Source organism: Xenopus laevis, chromosome 1S (genome assembly GCF_017654675.1).
Source record: "Xenopus laevis strain J_2021 chromosome 1S, Xenopus_laevis_v10.1, whole genome shotgun sequence".
Taxonomy (NCBI): Eukaryota; Metazoa; Chordata; class Amphibia; order Anura; family Pipidae; genus Xenopus; species Xenopus laevis.
The window spans coordinates 77,552,921-77,569,137 of record NC_054372.1 but is presented as its reverse complement, the minus strand read 5'-3'; the positions used below and the strand labels follow the sequence as shown (position 1 = coordinate 77,569,137).

At 37.6% G+C, this 16,217-nt stretch overlaps 1 protein-coding gene across 7 annotated transcripts in view; it reads left to right on the top strand.

Annotated features, from left to right (window-relative positions):
- Positions 1 to 16,217, top strand: part of mapk10.S (mitogen-activated protein kinase 10 S homeolog) — a 228,294-nt gene that overhangs the window by 143,243 nt on the left and 68,834 nt on the right. For all 7 annotated transcript variants that reach the window (XM_041579776.1, XM_041579777.1, XM_041579771.1 and 4 more), the window contains exons 9-10: positions 5,157 to 5,339; positions 12,101 to 12,225. In XM_041579776.1, coding sequence (XP_041435710.1) covers positions 5,157 to 5,339; positions 12,101 to 12,225 — 308 coding nt within the window. The remainder of the gene's footprint in view (positions 1 to 5,156; positions 5,340 to 12,100; positions 12,226 to 16,217) is intronic.

The window sequence follows — 16,217 nt, the reverse complement described above, 5'->3', positions numbered from 1 at the left end:
AAATCAGTCAAATCTCAATGTCTAGAACAGAAATGGGGAATTCAAGCCCTATATTATGATACTGGTGGTACATGTTATTCAAAAGCAGATTTGGTAATGAGAGATCTCAATTAGGTTATAGAAATCAGTTGGAAAACAAATTATTTTCAATGCAGAAAGGGGGGAGGTACTATAGTTTGCTTGGAGCACTGGAGAGAGAAGCTTTAGTTATCTGTAAGATACAGCTTGAGAAAGACTGTGAAGAAGTGTCAGAATCAATAAAGTACCCTGTTCTGCAGAAGGGTTGTGCGAGAGGAATCAGAATCAATAAGACACTCTACATCTATATCCATAATCATCATATAACACTGCTTAATCAAAGGATTATTTTTCTATTACAGCATGAATACATTTCCCCTGTGGAAATATCTAATAATAAATAAATGTAAATTAATGTATACATATATATATATATATATATTTTTTTTTACATACAATAATAATAACGATATTTTTTCTAAATCTTGAACATTGAACATTTTTTCCAGAAAGCCTTAAAGTAATATATAGAAGCATTGCAGGCCTCTCTGAAACAGAAAGGTTTTTGTTGTCATAGCTAGTAAACACTGTATATAGCAGACTTGTCACTTCCCTTTATGGAAATTACATTTCAGATGGTGTACAACAGTAGTCCATACCTTAAGGAACAGGAAAATTAAATCATTACAGAGTAACAGCTGACTTTAGGCTAAAAGCCTCACAGGTCTTAACTCCTGTAGTGAATATTGTAGCTGACAGTGCATTAAAGCCAAAGTGAAACTGCAGAAACAAAATAAATGAACAAGGTAATTAATAAGTCATACTGTAAAGTGTTTGTAGAAAAGTAAATGTTAGGTGTGAATATTATTTCCTTTCTACTGGGGGAAGTATTAAAGAAACAGCTATTAATTTTGATTGGTCTTTTTGAATTCAAATTTCGAACTTTTTTCAATTCCAAATTCGACCCTTGATAAATATGCCCCTACATGTGGTTTATGTCACTGTGTCTCTGTCAACTACACTAGAGTAATACTGCCTCATACCCACTGGTGCAAAAATGTTGCTGTAACAAAGGTACATATTGCAATTATAACTTTCTAGAACCAAGAACAAATCTGAAAAAATCTGGCAGTTGCAACTAATAGTGTAAAATGTTTACAGGTTCATAGAAATGCAGTATGTGAACTAAAATTCCATATAATTATCTCCCCAAAAGCCAGTCCATATGGGCTACAGGGTTACTGAAGAGTTTTTTGCCAATGATTCCTTAGTTAAATTAGTTAAAAAAACTAGCGTTTCAAGTGCTAATGATGATTAGTCAGTAAACACCCCAAGTGACAAATATTTTGAATGGATTTAAATTTTAGGAAAGTTAATGTTTTTTTTATTTCTATTTACCATTAAAACTGCAATAACCCTTTAATGTGTTAATATACTAATTTTTTTCTGGTTGTGTTTATTTATCATACAAAACCTAAGCACCAGAATCTCTAATATGCATTTTGCAGAAAAGGGCTTATCAAGGGTAATCCCCCTATCTCAGATAGATACTAATCTTTAATGAGATCAATGTGCCCATTCTACTGTGAACATTGACAATGAACATTGATGGTGATTTCTAGCACACTAGAGCTTCTCCATAATTATTACAAAAGATTTAGGCATGCCTTTAGTCAGACTGACTACAGCAAAATCCCAATAAAATGTGGCTGCCTTACGAATGCCACAATTGTTTGACATCCATTCAGAATAGCCATATGTAAGAGACGTGTGTAAAGGTCCACATAGACACAAAGATTTTTCTTTGGTGAACGACCGATTTTAGTGCAATCCAACCAATCTATAAAATTATCGTGAGGTTAGTGGTAATCGAACGATCGCGCATCTTATGATTTTTCATCCGACATCTGTCAGAAAATTGATCGGCCAGGTTAGAAAATTTCATCAGTCACAGTGAAATCTATCTATATTTGCAGGGCCAAGCAGGCAGCAACCCTTGGTTTTCCTGGTTTCAACTAGACAATATCTCTTGAAATCGTCATTTTAGTTGATGGACAAATCATACATTTAAACAATCATTTCAAGATAATCTTGGTCTCACAAACGACAAGATCTTTTAAAAAATCTTTACATCTATAGCCAGCTTAAGTCGTTTTGGTAAAGACTATAAGTTTTGGAGTCACTATTTTCTTGTGCATGTGACTTTTTTCAGGAAATACATTCAACCTCAATACTGCATGACAGTCTTGTGAATCTCTTCTTGTTTATCTTCATTTCATTTTTGCTTTGTTTTGCTTTCAGTTGATATGTGGTCAGTGGGGTGCATCATGGGAGAAATGATAAAAGGTGCTGTGTTGTTCCCTGGCACTGATCGTATCCTTACCACCTTATTGATATCTGCCTGCTTGTTCACTGATTTGTCTTGGAACTTAAGCAGATAGCGTGCATAACACCCATGCATGAATTTAGCCTTATTTGTCTGTGTATGTTTTTTCATAGTTTGGTTACTATCTGCAATACAGTCCCCAACATTGACAGAATCTGTTTATTTTTAAAGCTTCTTAAACAACTTAATATTAAACAATATTGTACAGTAAAGGACAGTTTTTTTATATTTTACTTGTGGTTTGTGTGTTTAGGAAAAAACAATATTTTAAATTGTATGGTTAGAATGCAAAAAAATGCATTTACACATTCAATTTAGAGGAGCAAATTGTTGATATGTTCCATGAAATCATTTACTGTATTACTTACTCTGAAAATGCATGTATGTATGTATGTATGTATGTATGTATGTATACAACTATAACATATTAAAGGTTCAGCCTATGAACTAATTCCACACTCCACAGTGCATGATTTTGTACAAGTAGGAGGAATGCCTTGCACTTGTTGGGCTTGGCTGTATTGCAAACTGAATTGAGTCACACACTCATAACATTTTCAAACAAGTAGAGGTCAACAAGAACTCATTATCTCAGCTTACTTACACTCATAAGCTTGGTGCTATATAAGGGTTGCTGGACCCATTTCCATTGTGAGCAATTTTCTTCAATGCAGAGATGAAAACTGATTACAGGTTGTGAAGAAAGGTGTAGATACAGTACCTTTGCTTGATAAAAAAACATCTGAGTAAGCTAGTTTGTTACTGTTACCAGCTATAATGTAAATACCCAAGTCACTTTTTTTTATTGCATACTTCAGAACAATAAAATGGTTCTGTGTGGGATAGATTATGGCAGAGCAGATCCATTTCTATTTGTCAGTTTTAATAAGGATTACTTTATTATTCCCTACTATTAATATAGCAGACACTTTATTCTATTAGATCATTTGGTATCTGATTTTACTGATGATTAAACAATAAAAAGACTAATAGACTTTTTATCGTTTGGATATTTTGTTTATGGAAGCTACAAGTAATATTTTGTATCATATTCACCTACGTCAGTGGAGCTTCAAAGCTCAAAGTTAATGTCAACTGCGCAGTTGGCAGCACTCGTTTTTCAAATCTAGTCAGGAATATAAAATAAAGAATATTGCAGAATACCATATGAACCACATAACATCTTTATTAAAAATCTATTGAGAAAGAATCCCATGCTTGTAAATGTATGTGTTTCTAAGTAAAAAGCATGTATATTACAGAAATGTTTTAGCATAGACTCTGGTAGCATACTTTTTATTCTTTCCATTATACCAAAAATCTTTTAATTAATTTATTGTTATAATTATTAAAGTCTACTTTTTCATGATGTATGGATGTATTTGGCATAGAACCAAACCAGTGAAGACCTAATATTTGTGCAGCCATGCCAAGCATAAGCTAGATAGGTATTGGTTAATGGAAAATGTAGTTATTATTATGCAAATTACTTATTTTGAAGGAAAAAGAACACTATGCAACAGGTTAACAGGAAACTTTCATCAAAAGCCAACCTTTTTTTAAACAGTGTACATGGTTTGGTGAATGAGAAAACATTTCAGTTTTACTTTAATTTCAAAACGTTAGAGCACGTTTTCTACTTGCATATTTCCTAGGACACATACAGTAGATACAGTATGTCTGCTTCCTTCTAGTCTGATGGACATACATGGGTTGACCAAAAAGGTATCAAACATATTAAACAAAAGGCTAAAATATTAAACTGTATTCATTCACTTATCCAGTGAATGAATACAGTTTAAGCAAGTAGCAAGTTAGTTAGTAGAATTAGTAGAAGTGGCACAGATGTAACAGTTGTCTGGTCATAAAGTTGTCACTTACTGATATTGCCTTCATAGACTTTCAATTTCTGGAATAGGCCTGTCACTAAAATTATACTGTACTGTACAACTAAGTAAAAAAATGTTTATCAAGGAAATAGAAAGTGTATGGCAGCATGAGTGCCAGCGTGATATTTTGACTGCAAATGCAAAATTTATTTTAGGATACAGAAGCAGCAGTGGTGTTTTCATGTATCTTTAACATTGTCTATAGAATGTAGGTACTGAACAAACAATGAAGCCAAAAAGGGAGATAGAAAAAGGAAAAATTCTGCTTTAGGGTCAAAACATTGGCTGTATTCTGCTGTGACCAATGCATGGACAGGTATTCTTTTTGCATAATAAACAATTAAGGAAGCACTTGCTCTTGACTAGCATATATTTTGTCTTCTGTTGTTTAAACTGTAAATACCAAAATTAAAAATTGCCTTATAATTTTAGTTTACAGGGCTTTAAAAAATACAGTACCTTCATTTCGCTATTTTAAATAAACAAGTTCACACTTGGAAGGCATTTATTTTGCAATGTTTTCATACAGACTGCATATAAAGGATTAAAACATATGTACTACCTTGAGATGGTGATGCATGTATCAACATTTAATTTGATTAATTTAATCATGTTTTTAAAGTTAAGTAATTTTTTGAGTTGAGTATTTTTTTATTGTGACATATTTTCTTTCTGTGACAAGAGCTTGTTGGTTGTACTTAAGGAGTAAACTAATTAACACAATATAATGCATTTTAGTGATTGTTGGTGCTACAGAATGATCCAGTTTATAAAATGCTAAAGGTTTTTGATCTTGCAAAAAGTTATGCCTCAAATAGGGATTGTATGATTCTGGAATTTCCTTAATACTGATGTTTGCTCAGACATTGACCAGTGGAACAAAGTGATAGAACAGCTGGGAACACCGTGCCCAGAGTTTATGAAAAAGCTACAACCAACAGTACGGAACTATGTGGAGAATAGACCTAAATATGCTGGTCTCACATTTCCCAAGCTATTTCCTGATTCCCTCTTTCCAGCAGATTCAGAGCATAATAAACTCAAAGGTATGTGTTTTTTCTTTTAAAGATTAAAAATAAGGAACAACTCACTATAGAATACAGCAAAAACCTCCACACAATCTTAGGTTAAAGGGATACTGTCATGGGAAAAATTCAAAATGAATCAGTTAATAGTGCTGCTTCAGCAGAATTCTGCACTGAAATCCATTTCTCAAAAGAGCAAACAGATTTTTTTTATATTCAGTTTTTAAATCTGACATGGGGCTAGACATATTGTCAATTTCCCAGCTGCCCCAAGTCATGTGACTTGTGCTCTGATAAACTTCAATCATTCTTTACTGCTGTACTGCAAGTTGGAGTGGTATCACCCCCTCCCTTTTCCCCCCCAGCAGCCAAACAAAAGAACAATGGGAAGGTAACCAGATAGCAGCTCCCTAACACAAGATAACAGCTGCCTGGTAGATCAAAGAACAACACTCAATAGTAAAAACCCATGTCTCACTGAGACACATTCAATTACATTGAGAAGGAAAAACAGCAGCCTGCCAGAAAGCATTTCTCTCCTAAAGTGCAGGCACAAGTCACATGACCAGGGGCAGCTGGGAAATTGACAAAATGTCTAGCCCCATGTCAGAGTTCAAAATTGAATATAAAAAAATCTGTTTGCTCTTTTGAGAAATGGATTTCAGTGTAGAATTCTGCTGGAGTATTAACTGATGCGTTTTGAAAAAAACATGTTTTCCGATTACAGGATCCCTTTAAAGTTTCATTCTCTGTTATTCCCTCCTCACAGATCTTGGTTGTTGCTCCCCTGTGTAAATCCCCTTTGCATACTTTATGAGGCTTGTGTAGGCACTAAAGATGTACAGTATGGGCCCTGTCCTATAGACATTCTATTGTGTTTCTGCCTCAGGGACTAGCTATATTCAAAATAAGATATAGAAAAGGTAAACAGTCTATTAAGGAACTGTAATAAAATTTGCAAATAGAACACATTTGAGAATAAAAATTCCCATGTCGTAATTTAATATTCTTCATTAGGCTTTTATTGCATTACAAATCTTAATTGTGCATTGTGAACCTTAAACACCTGCTTAAAGGTGGCATACACTTTGGAACAAATTTAACAACTTTTTCATTAAGAAGTTTTCTTACATGCACAGTGCAAACTATAGAATTCACAATCGCTATCCTACTGTTGTGTGGGGTACAAAGTGTTCACAAAGGCAAAATTGTTCACTTTGTGAACATTTATTCACATTGCAAATGAATTGCGAACAATTTTTGCGTTAGCTACGAATATTACATTCCCCCATATTTACTTTATGCATGTATTATTTAGGGGGATATTACTAAACAGTTTAAAATATATAGTATAGATAAAGATACAGAGCATTCTTCATTATTTTGGTCAAAGATTCTAAAATAGGAGGTTGAAGTATGTGCCAAAGAGTTATAAGTACAGCAGATTGAATATCAGTACAGCAGTTACAGTGCGCTTCCACATTTAGAAAGATGAGATTTTTTAAATAAAGACATTTCATATACAGATCTAGCACAGAATTTAACTGGTTACATCGATGACAGTTAGACCAATATCTGGATCAACTTTGCACCAAAGCTATTCCTTGCTTGCAAAAAAAAAAAAAAAACCCTTCTAAGTGGAATGCTCTCAGTTGGATCTGCCAGGGATAGAATTCCACAACTTCACAGCTCTCACTGTAAAACCTCCTTATGAATATTAATATGGAACATACTTTCCTTTTAATCTGAATGTACTGTATGTCCTTGTATTTGGAAGGACCTATTGTTAAATAAACCATCACATAGTTTATTCTATTGTGCCCTTATATCTTTATACATAGTTTTCAAATCCCTCTTCGATTCGAATTTAAAAGCATCCAACTCAAATGTAAATTTGAATGTGAGATTTATCACACATCAACCATGGAAACAGTTCTTATTTGAATATTCGCCATCTAAAACCTGCTGAGTACAGAGGTCCCTTAAACCATTTGAATATGTTAATTGCCTACCTGACAATCAAGTTTTTTTTTTTCGAGGAAAACGCGATTCAAATTCGACTTTCAACCCTATTTTATCTTGATAATGCAGGGTTACCCCTTGCTGTTTATTTGTGCGAACGTGCAACGTTTCGGAACGAACCCCTTTATCAAGCATACAAAATTACCAATGTGCAGACAATATAAAATGTGACCAATTGAAATAATTAACATACAGAATTGAAAACCCCACCCTCCAATTTACCAGCCAAGTGTGTCGACCAATCAGACATTGTATAATAAATATTAAAAAAAATTTTTGAGTCCAATCAAAAAATGCTTCCATAAAAAAGGCTTGCAATAGTGGGCGAATTGTCCAAATGTGCAAAATTGTTTAATCCCTCCAGCGTGTTAAACAGAACTGTGTATCTAAAAAAAAATAAAAAAAAAGATACAAAGTGACCAGGCAAAGGCCTGTTTTTTTAAAAGGTTACAAAAAATTAAAAAAGGTTAAAATGTAACATGTTTCTAGCCACAAACTAACCCTAATAAAGATATGGTAATTGTACCTGTCCCTGGGGTCTACAAATGTTTTTCTTATCTGTAAAGAAGCAGGAAAGAAACATAATTATATGTAACCAGATTGTTTCCAAATATATTATCAGAATGTTTACACAAAGCAGGACAAATTGTATTCCTCATTTAGGCCCTTCGGACTCCTGGATTGGAGTAACCAAATCCAGTAGCATTCTCTCTGGAGTAACATACGTTTCTTGACCTGCGCTTGATTAGCAACCACGTTTTCTAAAATCTGCCATCTTAGTTGTGCCCCACAATGGCCCTGTTCAAAGAAATGCTTTGCAAATAAAGTTTCCCTTTTAGTTTTTATTGTGTCCTTCTCCTTATTTATATTCCCTGGGGATTGTGGGGCCTGTGGTTTGTAATTCCGTATCATGCATTTATGTTTGTTAAGCCTGATTTTTATGGGTCTTGCTGTTTTACAAATATATGCGAGGCCACAGGGCATTTTATACAGTATGTTACATCACTACTATCACATGAAAAGCAGCCCCTGAGTATGTTTGGATCCTTGTTGTGGATGTGTTACAAAATTCCCCTGTATAATGCTGTTACAATGCCGCAGTTTCTACATGTAAAGGTGCCATTAGAATTGGGTTTCAATGGAAAGTTGCCCCTTTGTACTCCTTGGATGAGTGGTTTGATACAGTCCCCAATGTTTTTTCCATGTCTATAGGAAAATAATGAAGGCTGTTCAAATAAGTGACCGTATTTGGGATCAGAACTCAAAATGCCCCAATATTTTAGAATTAACTTACATTGTGCTTTGGAATTACTCTTGTAAAATGAGATATATGGTAATCTCTGTATTTTATTGGGAGTTTCCAATAAAATACATATGCAAATGCATATTTTTGACCTCTTCCCTGAAAGATTCCAGGTTAGTTTTTCAATAACCTTTTTCAACAAATTTAAATAACATTTTATTGGACTCTGTTTCGTATATATCATCATTAGATGTAATTTGTTTTACCCGTAAAAACTGGCTTTTTGCGGTAATGTCTCTTGTATTTGCCCTGGTGGTTGCTGCTTTGGCTTCCTTTGTCCCCTCCGGATCTTGCTCTGTGTTTTAACTGGCTTGGTCCTAAAAAAGGAACCGAGGAGTGTTGAGAGGAAGCTGACGAATCCTGTCTGCCATCCGACTTCTGAGCACCGGTAGTTCCGAATTTTCCTTCTTGTGTCCTTCCAGGTATACACCTCCCCTCTCACGTAATCCCTGGTGTCTGTGGGGAATTTTGGGAGTTTCACCTGTAGGATTTCCTGTTGTAGTTTCTCCATTTTCACCTCGAGCTCCCTCATCAGCGTGTTGCCGGTATCCGTGTTTGACTTGAGTTCCTTCTCCACGGCGTGTAGCTTTGACTCTTGGCTGTGACAAAACTGATCGCAACAACTTGCTGAGACCCACGTCTCACCATCCACCGGGCCTCATTAAGGGTTTGCCAAAAAGCCAATTACAAAAAAGCAAATTACATCTAATGATGATTTATACGAAACAGAGTCCAATAAAATGTTATTTAAATTTGTTGAAAAAGTTTATGAAAAAACTAACCTGGAATCTTTCAGAGAAGAGGTCAAAAATATGCCCAGGAAAACAGTTACTCTCTAAAAAAATAGTGACTCCCAACAAAATACAGAGATTACCATATATCTCATCTAACGATAGCAATTCCAAAGCACACCATAAGATAATTCTAAAATATTGGGGCATTTTGAGTTCTGATCCCAAATACGGTCACTTATTTGAACAGCCTCCATTATTTTCCTATAGACATGGAAAAAACATTGGGGACTATATTAAACCACGCATCCAAGGAATACAAAGGGGTAACTTTCCATTGAAACCCAATTCTAATGGCACCTTTCCATGTAGATACTGTGGGCATTGTAACAGCATTATACTGGGGAATTTTGTAACACATCCACAACAAGGATCCAAACATACTCAGGGGCTGCTTTTCATGTGATAGTTGGTCAAACAGCAAGACCCATAAAAATCAGGCTTAACAAACATGAATGCATGATACGGAATTACAAACCACAGGCCCCACAATCCCCAGGGAATAAAAATAAGGAGAAGGACACAATAAAAACTAAAAGGGAAACTTTATTGGCAAAGCATTTCTTTGAACAGGGCCATTGTGTGGCACAACTAAGATGGCAAATTTTAGAAAAAATGGTTGCTAATCAAGGGCAGGACAAGAAACATATGTTACTCCAGAGAGAATGCTACTGGATTTGGTTACGCCAATGCAGAAGTCCGAAGGGCCTAAATGAGGAATACAATTTGTCCTGCTTTGTGTAAACATTCTGATAATATATTTGGAAAAAATCTGGTTACATTTAATTATGTTTCTTTCCTGCTTCTTTACAGATAAGAAAAACATTTGTAGACCCCAGGGACAACAGGTTCAATTACCTTATCTTTATTAGGGTTAGTTTGTTGCTAGAAACATGTTACATTTTAACCTTTTTAATTTTTTGTAACCTTTTAAAAAACAGGCCTTTGCTTGGTCACTTTGTATCTTTTTTCTAGATACACAGTTCTGTTTAACGATTTTGCTCATTTGGACAATTCGCCCACTATTGCGAGCCTTTTTTACGGAAGCATTTTTTGATTGGACTCAAAATACGTTTAATATTTATTATACAATGTCTGATTGGTTGACACACTTGGCTGGTAAATTGGAGGGTGGGGTTTTCAATTTTGTATGTTAATTATTTCAATTGGTCACATTTTATATTGTCTGCACATTGGTCATTTTGTAGGCTTGATAATGGGGTTTGCCCCAAAACGTTGCACGTTCGCACAAATAAACAGCAAGGGGTAACCCTGCATTGCAATCGCCTGTGTGTCAGTGTATCTCTACTATACTGACTTTGTTGGGGGCTGCCTTACCCTCTATGCCAGGGGTGTCCAAACTACAGCCTGCCGGGCCAACTGTGGCCCGCGGTCCATTTTGAATTGGCCCGCAGCCAGGGCCGTATTAGGCAGTTGGCTAGGGCCTGCCTGATTATAGGGGCTCGGGGCAATGGATGGAAGACACGCTATCCTCCACTTCCAGACTGCTGCCAATCAGGGCCCGCCTAGCTGAAGGTTGCCGGGCGGCCGGCTCAGGATGGAGAGAAACATCACCTGCCCCCAGCATCTTCCGGGTTCCGGGCCCCTGTGCCAGGTAAAGTGCTTCCAGGTTCATGCACACATTGAAGTAAAGTCAAGTGGCCTGCCGCATGCATCTCTTTCTCTCTCTCTCTCAGTCCCTAGGTTTGCTCATAGTCTGTACAGAGAGATACCATAAAACTATGGCAGCATAGGTATTCCCTGTACTAAGCATAATTCAGCAGGAACAGCCCCTAAGTTTGCTCATAGTCTGTACAGAGAGATACCATAAATCGTAGTGGCTTCACATTTCATTTTGCCTGGGATCCAGCATGTCAGGCTGAATGGTCGGCCCCCACACAATTTCACCTCACCAAATTTGGCCCTCGTTGTAAAAAGTTTGGACACCCCTGCTCTGTGCTGTGTACCAGGCTACCACACGGAAAGATATTTAAGAGTGTGCTCTACCGCACCTTGTTACATTCATAAATAACCTCCCTTTAGAGTTGTGAGTAAGTTCGAATTTATTGGAGTAAAAAAAAAATCAAAAAAATTTGAAATTTGTCCTTTGATAAATAATTAAATAAGTATTAACAGTGTAACAAACTCTCACCTAATCTGGCTGAGAAGTCTGTCTTACCTTGTTGTTTATGGTATCAGGCCAAAGAGAAAGTTTCTGGCTCCTGTACTTCTTTATATAGCCTCCTGTAGCCAACTAGCCAACCTTAAGATGAACTTAATTTTGCCTTAACTATTTACATAAAATAAGTTGTCTCCTTATGTATGTGTGTGAAAAACAAATTATTGAGAACATAAATAGTGGTGTTACTAGTTTCCATCTTTTTCAGTGTTCTTTTCAGTGTTCATCCAGACATACAAGTTTTGAGATGGGTTGTCTGAGTGAAAACTGCCTGTCCAAATTTCCAAATTAGGAAATCTGGACATTGCTTCTGAAATAAATGATGCAGCAATAATCCCATTGCCGAATGTGGCATGATAGCCCCACCCCTGATGTCACAGACCGCCCCAAATTGTTATGGACCCACCCAACAACACCACTCCACCCCCACCCAGCAGACTTTCATCTAACACAGAATGATTATATCTTTGTTTTTTCATTGTTTTAGCCAGTCAAGCAAGAGATCTTTTATCAAAGATGCTTGTCATTGATCCAGCCAAGAGAATATCAGTTGATGAAGCACTACAACATCCGTATATCAATGTCTGGTATGACCCTTCAGAAGTTGAGGCGGTAAGGTTCTAAAAATTGCTTGATTTTTCATTTAAAAAATAATGGATGAAAATTGCAGATACACTGTTATAGTTTTCAAATAATGCAAGTTAACTGCCAAAAGACCACAGTTTCCATTTGACTACACAACCAGTAGCCATTTCATTCATGTATACAGTATATATATACTTTAATACACAAAAGCCATGAATATCCTGTAAATTATATCCTAATAAATGGCTTAGTTATGTCATCAGTTATAAACAGAGCCTAGTTATGTAATTGTTGCCACATTACTCATTAAAACTTGTGTATTATGGGGGCAGAGTTATCCAACATACTGAATGGACGTCTGAGGCAGGAGCTCCGCAGCACATTGAGGCTATTAACGCTGCCAAAAGCATTAGACCGAGTTTAAACTAACTCTACACAGGTGGGACAAGGGTCAGAGAGTCATGGCTTCCAAAGCCCAACCGAAAAAGGTGAACGCGTCAGTTACGGCGTTCTTTGCTACCCATGCGGCCACAGAACAGTAACCGGCTGCGGGCGCCATTTTGGTTCCAACAGACACAGGCCCTGATAGCGATGCTGCTCGTGATCCGGATCCTATGCACACCTCAACGGAGGAACTAAAAGTCATGCTTGTAGATATTAAACAGACTCTCCAGGCGGACATAAAACAATTGTCAGCGGATATACGCAGTGAGTTACAGGAGCTGGGGGATCACACAGCGCATATTGAAACTAAAATGGGGGAATATGCAGACGCCCATAATGAGTTGGCGGATAGCCATTCACGAATGGACAAAGAGATGGAACACCTGACAAGTAAAGTAGCTGACTTAGAAGATCGGTCCCGCAGGAACAACCTTAAACTGCGTGGAATTCCAGAGTCAGTACAGGCCCAGGATCTGGAGGACTATTTGGCAACTCCCCACAAATCAAATTAACCATTGACAGGATACACAGGATTCCTAAGCCACGCAATGCCCCAGACTCAGCTCCCAGGGATGTGCTCACTAAATTGCACTTTTTCCACATTAAGGAAAAACTTTTACACTCAGCTAGACGCAAAGAGGGTTGGTCAGTGCAATATGCAGACCTACAAGTCAATGTTGATTTATCCCAAACAACTTTGGCTAAAAGGCGAGCCTTCACGGATGTCACTAAAACTCTACGAGAAAACAACATTTCCTAACGCTGGGGGTTTCCAGTTAAACTCATAGTCACAAGACAAGGCACCTCAACCCTTTTAACATCACTTGAGGAAGCCAAAAAAGCTCTCCGTAGATGGAATCTCCTAAACACTCCGGCCTCCCTACCAGGCACTCCGCAGTACAAACAGGTCCAAAAGCTGCACAAGGAATGGAAAGTTACATGAGGCAAATAAATGATAATAATCCTATTATAGTGCTTGGAGAATATCATCTCGGTCTTCCCTATTTTATCACGACTCAGGCTCGACTTATGTGGAGAGACTTGCTTCTCTCAATACTAAAGTTACTCTATCTTTTGTGTTTTTCTTTTGCTCGACTGTTCACTTTATTACAGAAGGAATATCATTCCTCCCCCCACATTTCCCAGTTCAAGGACAGCTGGGTCCCACCCGGGCGCAGTTCTACACCAGTACCTACGCCATGGAAAGGCACATTTTTGTTCTTGGATCAAAGGCGATCCTGATTATGAAGTTTATCATGTTATGGTTTTATATTTACTGTTTTTTACCAATTATACTGCTGCACTCTAGTATGCCAATGCTGATATATTTTCTCTGCTTGTTCTCAATAGTACCATGTAATGACCTAATGTGGATGCTAAAATGTTGGGTGAAGCTTATACGCGATGCACAAAATAGTTACGTTTTATTCATTGAATGCCAGGGGATTAAACACCCCGCAAAAAAGAAATCTAGCTTTGAATGAAGCCTACAAGGCCAGAGCGGATGTATTGATGTATCAAGAAACTCATTTTAAAAAACATCACCAATCAGCGTTTTGTAATAAAAGATTCCCACATACAGTAACTTCCATGCACTTTGAATTCTAAAACCAAAGGAGTTTCAATATTAGATAGCGCTTCAATACCATTTCAGATGCATCCCGTGTTGGCTGATCCCCTGGGCAGGTACCTTTTACTAATATGTACACTTGACAACCAATTATATACGATAATCAATGTATATGCCCCTCATGAAAATCAAGTACCATTTATTACAAAACTTTAACGCAACTAATGCAACATAGACAAGGTAAATGTGTAGTGGCGGGAGACATCACCCTCACCCTAGACCCTCTTGTGGACACACACAGATCCACAGCACAACCTGTAACCAAACAACAACTGGTGCAAGCCAGAAAACTCAGGGATTTATTTCATAGCTTTGCCCTCATAGATATTTGGAGAGCCCGACACCCCAGAGAACGGGATTACACTTACCATTCTCCTCGATTCTTAACCCACACAAGAATTGATGTGATCCTGGCAGACACACAAACCACAGCACAAACCACAAAGGCCTTCCAGGACGTCCATACAAACGTATTTGAACTCACTGAACATACCAAATCCTATAGAGGCACAGCTTGAACAATTAAATGCTAAGATAACTAAGGAGGAAATTGCCCAAGCTATAAAACACTTGAAAGTAGGTAAAGCGCCTGGGCCTGATGGCTACACTAACACCTATTACAAACTATATGCAGATATATTGTCCCCTCACTTACTTAAACTGTTTCAATCTATTATGGATACAGGCCAAATTAACCCTGAATTTCTCCAGGCACACATCTCAACCAGGCCCGGACTGACCATATGCTTGTTCGGGCATTTGCCCGAGGGGCCGCTTCATATTTTCTTTAAGTGGGCTGCTCCGATAAAACCTTTTCTTTTCACTGCATACACAGCGGGCTCTAGGACCGCTCCTCCAATCTATGTCCCACTGTGGCTCCGCCCCTCCCACTGCTCTCGTGCTGCCGTGCCGTGTATGTGTCCCAGCACAGTCAGAATTGAGTTTGTGTGAGTAGACTTCCTCTATCGAGTGGGAAAGCAGTAGGGATGGTGCAGTGTGCTGGTGGGTGTCAGATGAGTTGGGGACAGTGTCATTTGGTCCCATTGTACAGTGGGGGCGGGCTAAGCTGTGCTGTTGAGGACATGGGGCTGCTGGACTACACAGAGGAGATTCACTACACGAGAGCTTTCTACCTGCCCTGATTGTGCTACATCCCTTTGTGCCTCTACACTCCCCACACACAGGCTCTTCTAATAGATAAAGTGTAGCATCTCCCTGACATTTCAGTATAGAGATCCAGAACTCTGGCAATGAAATAGTGTTAGGTACTACAGTTTCCCAACTTCAATCTATTGATAATTTTTTAGACCCACACTGTACCTATACTTTAATTGTGTGCACATTTGTGAAAGGTTGTTTCATTTGTCTATTGTGCTTAACCATTTGTATATGTTTTGGAAAGGATAAGCACTAGTTGTGGGCAGCAGTGTTTTTGTAATTGACCAAACGAAGCAATTTGATAGGGATTATTACTTCAGACTAAAATTATTCCAGAGTTGTGAAGCTCAGTTCAGCAAAATGTACAGAGAGATCCCATAAAACTATGGCAGCATAGGTATTCCCTGTACTAAGCACAATTCAGCAGGAACAGTCCCCTAAATTTGCTCATAGTCTGTACAGAGAGATCCCATAAAACTATGGCAGCATAGATATTCCCCTGTACTAAGCACAATTCAGCAGGAACAGTCCCTAAATTTGCCCATAGTCTGTACAGAGAGATCCCATAAAACTATGGCAGCATAGGTATTCCCTGTACTAAGCACAATTCAGCAGGAACAGTCCCCTAAAATGTACCATAACATTATGGCATAGTAATTCCCCATTTTTGAGGTGACTCTGATAAACGTGGGTCTGCACCTGTAAGTGGACACAGGTGGGCTTTGTTCAGTTTATTTTTGTGTTTTGTGAGGCGGGGTCATTTGAGACATTGCATTTAATTCCATTA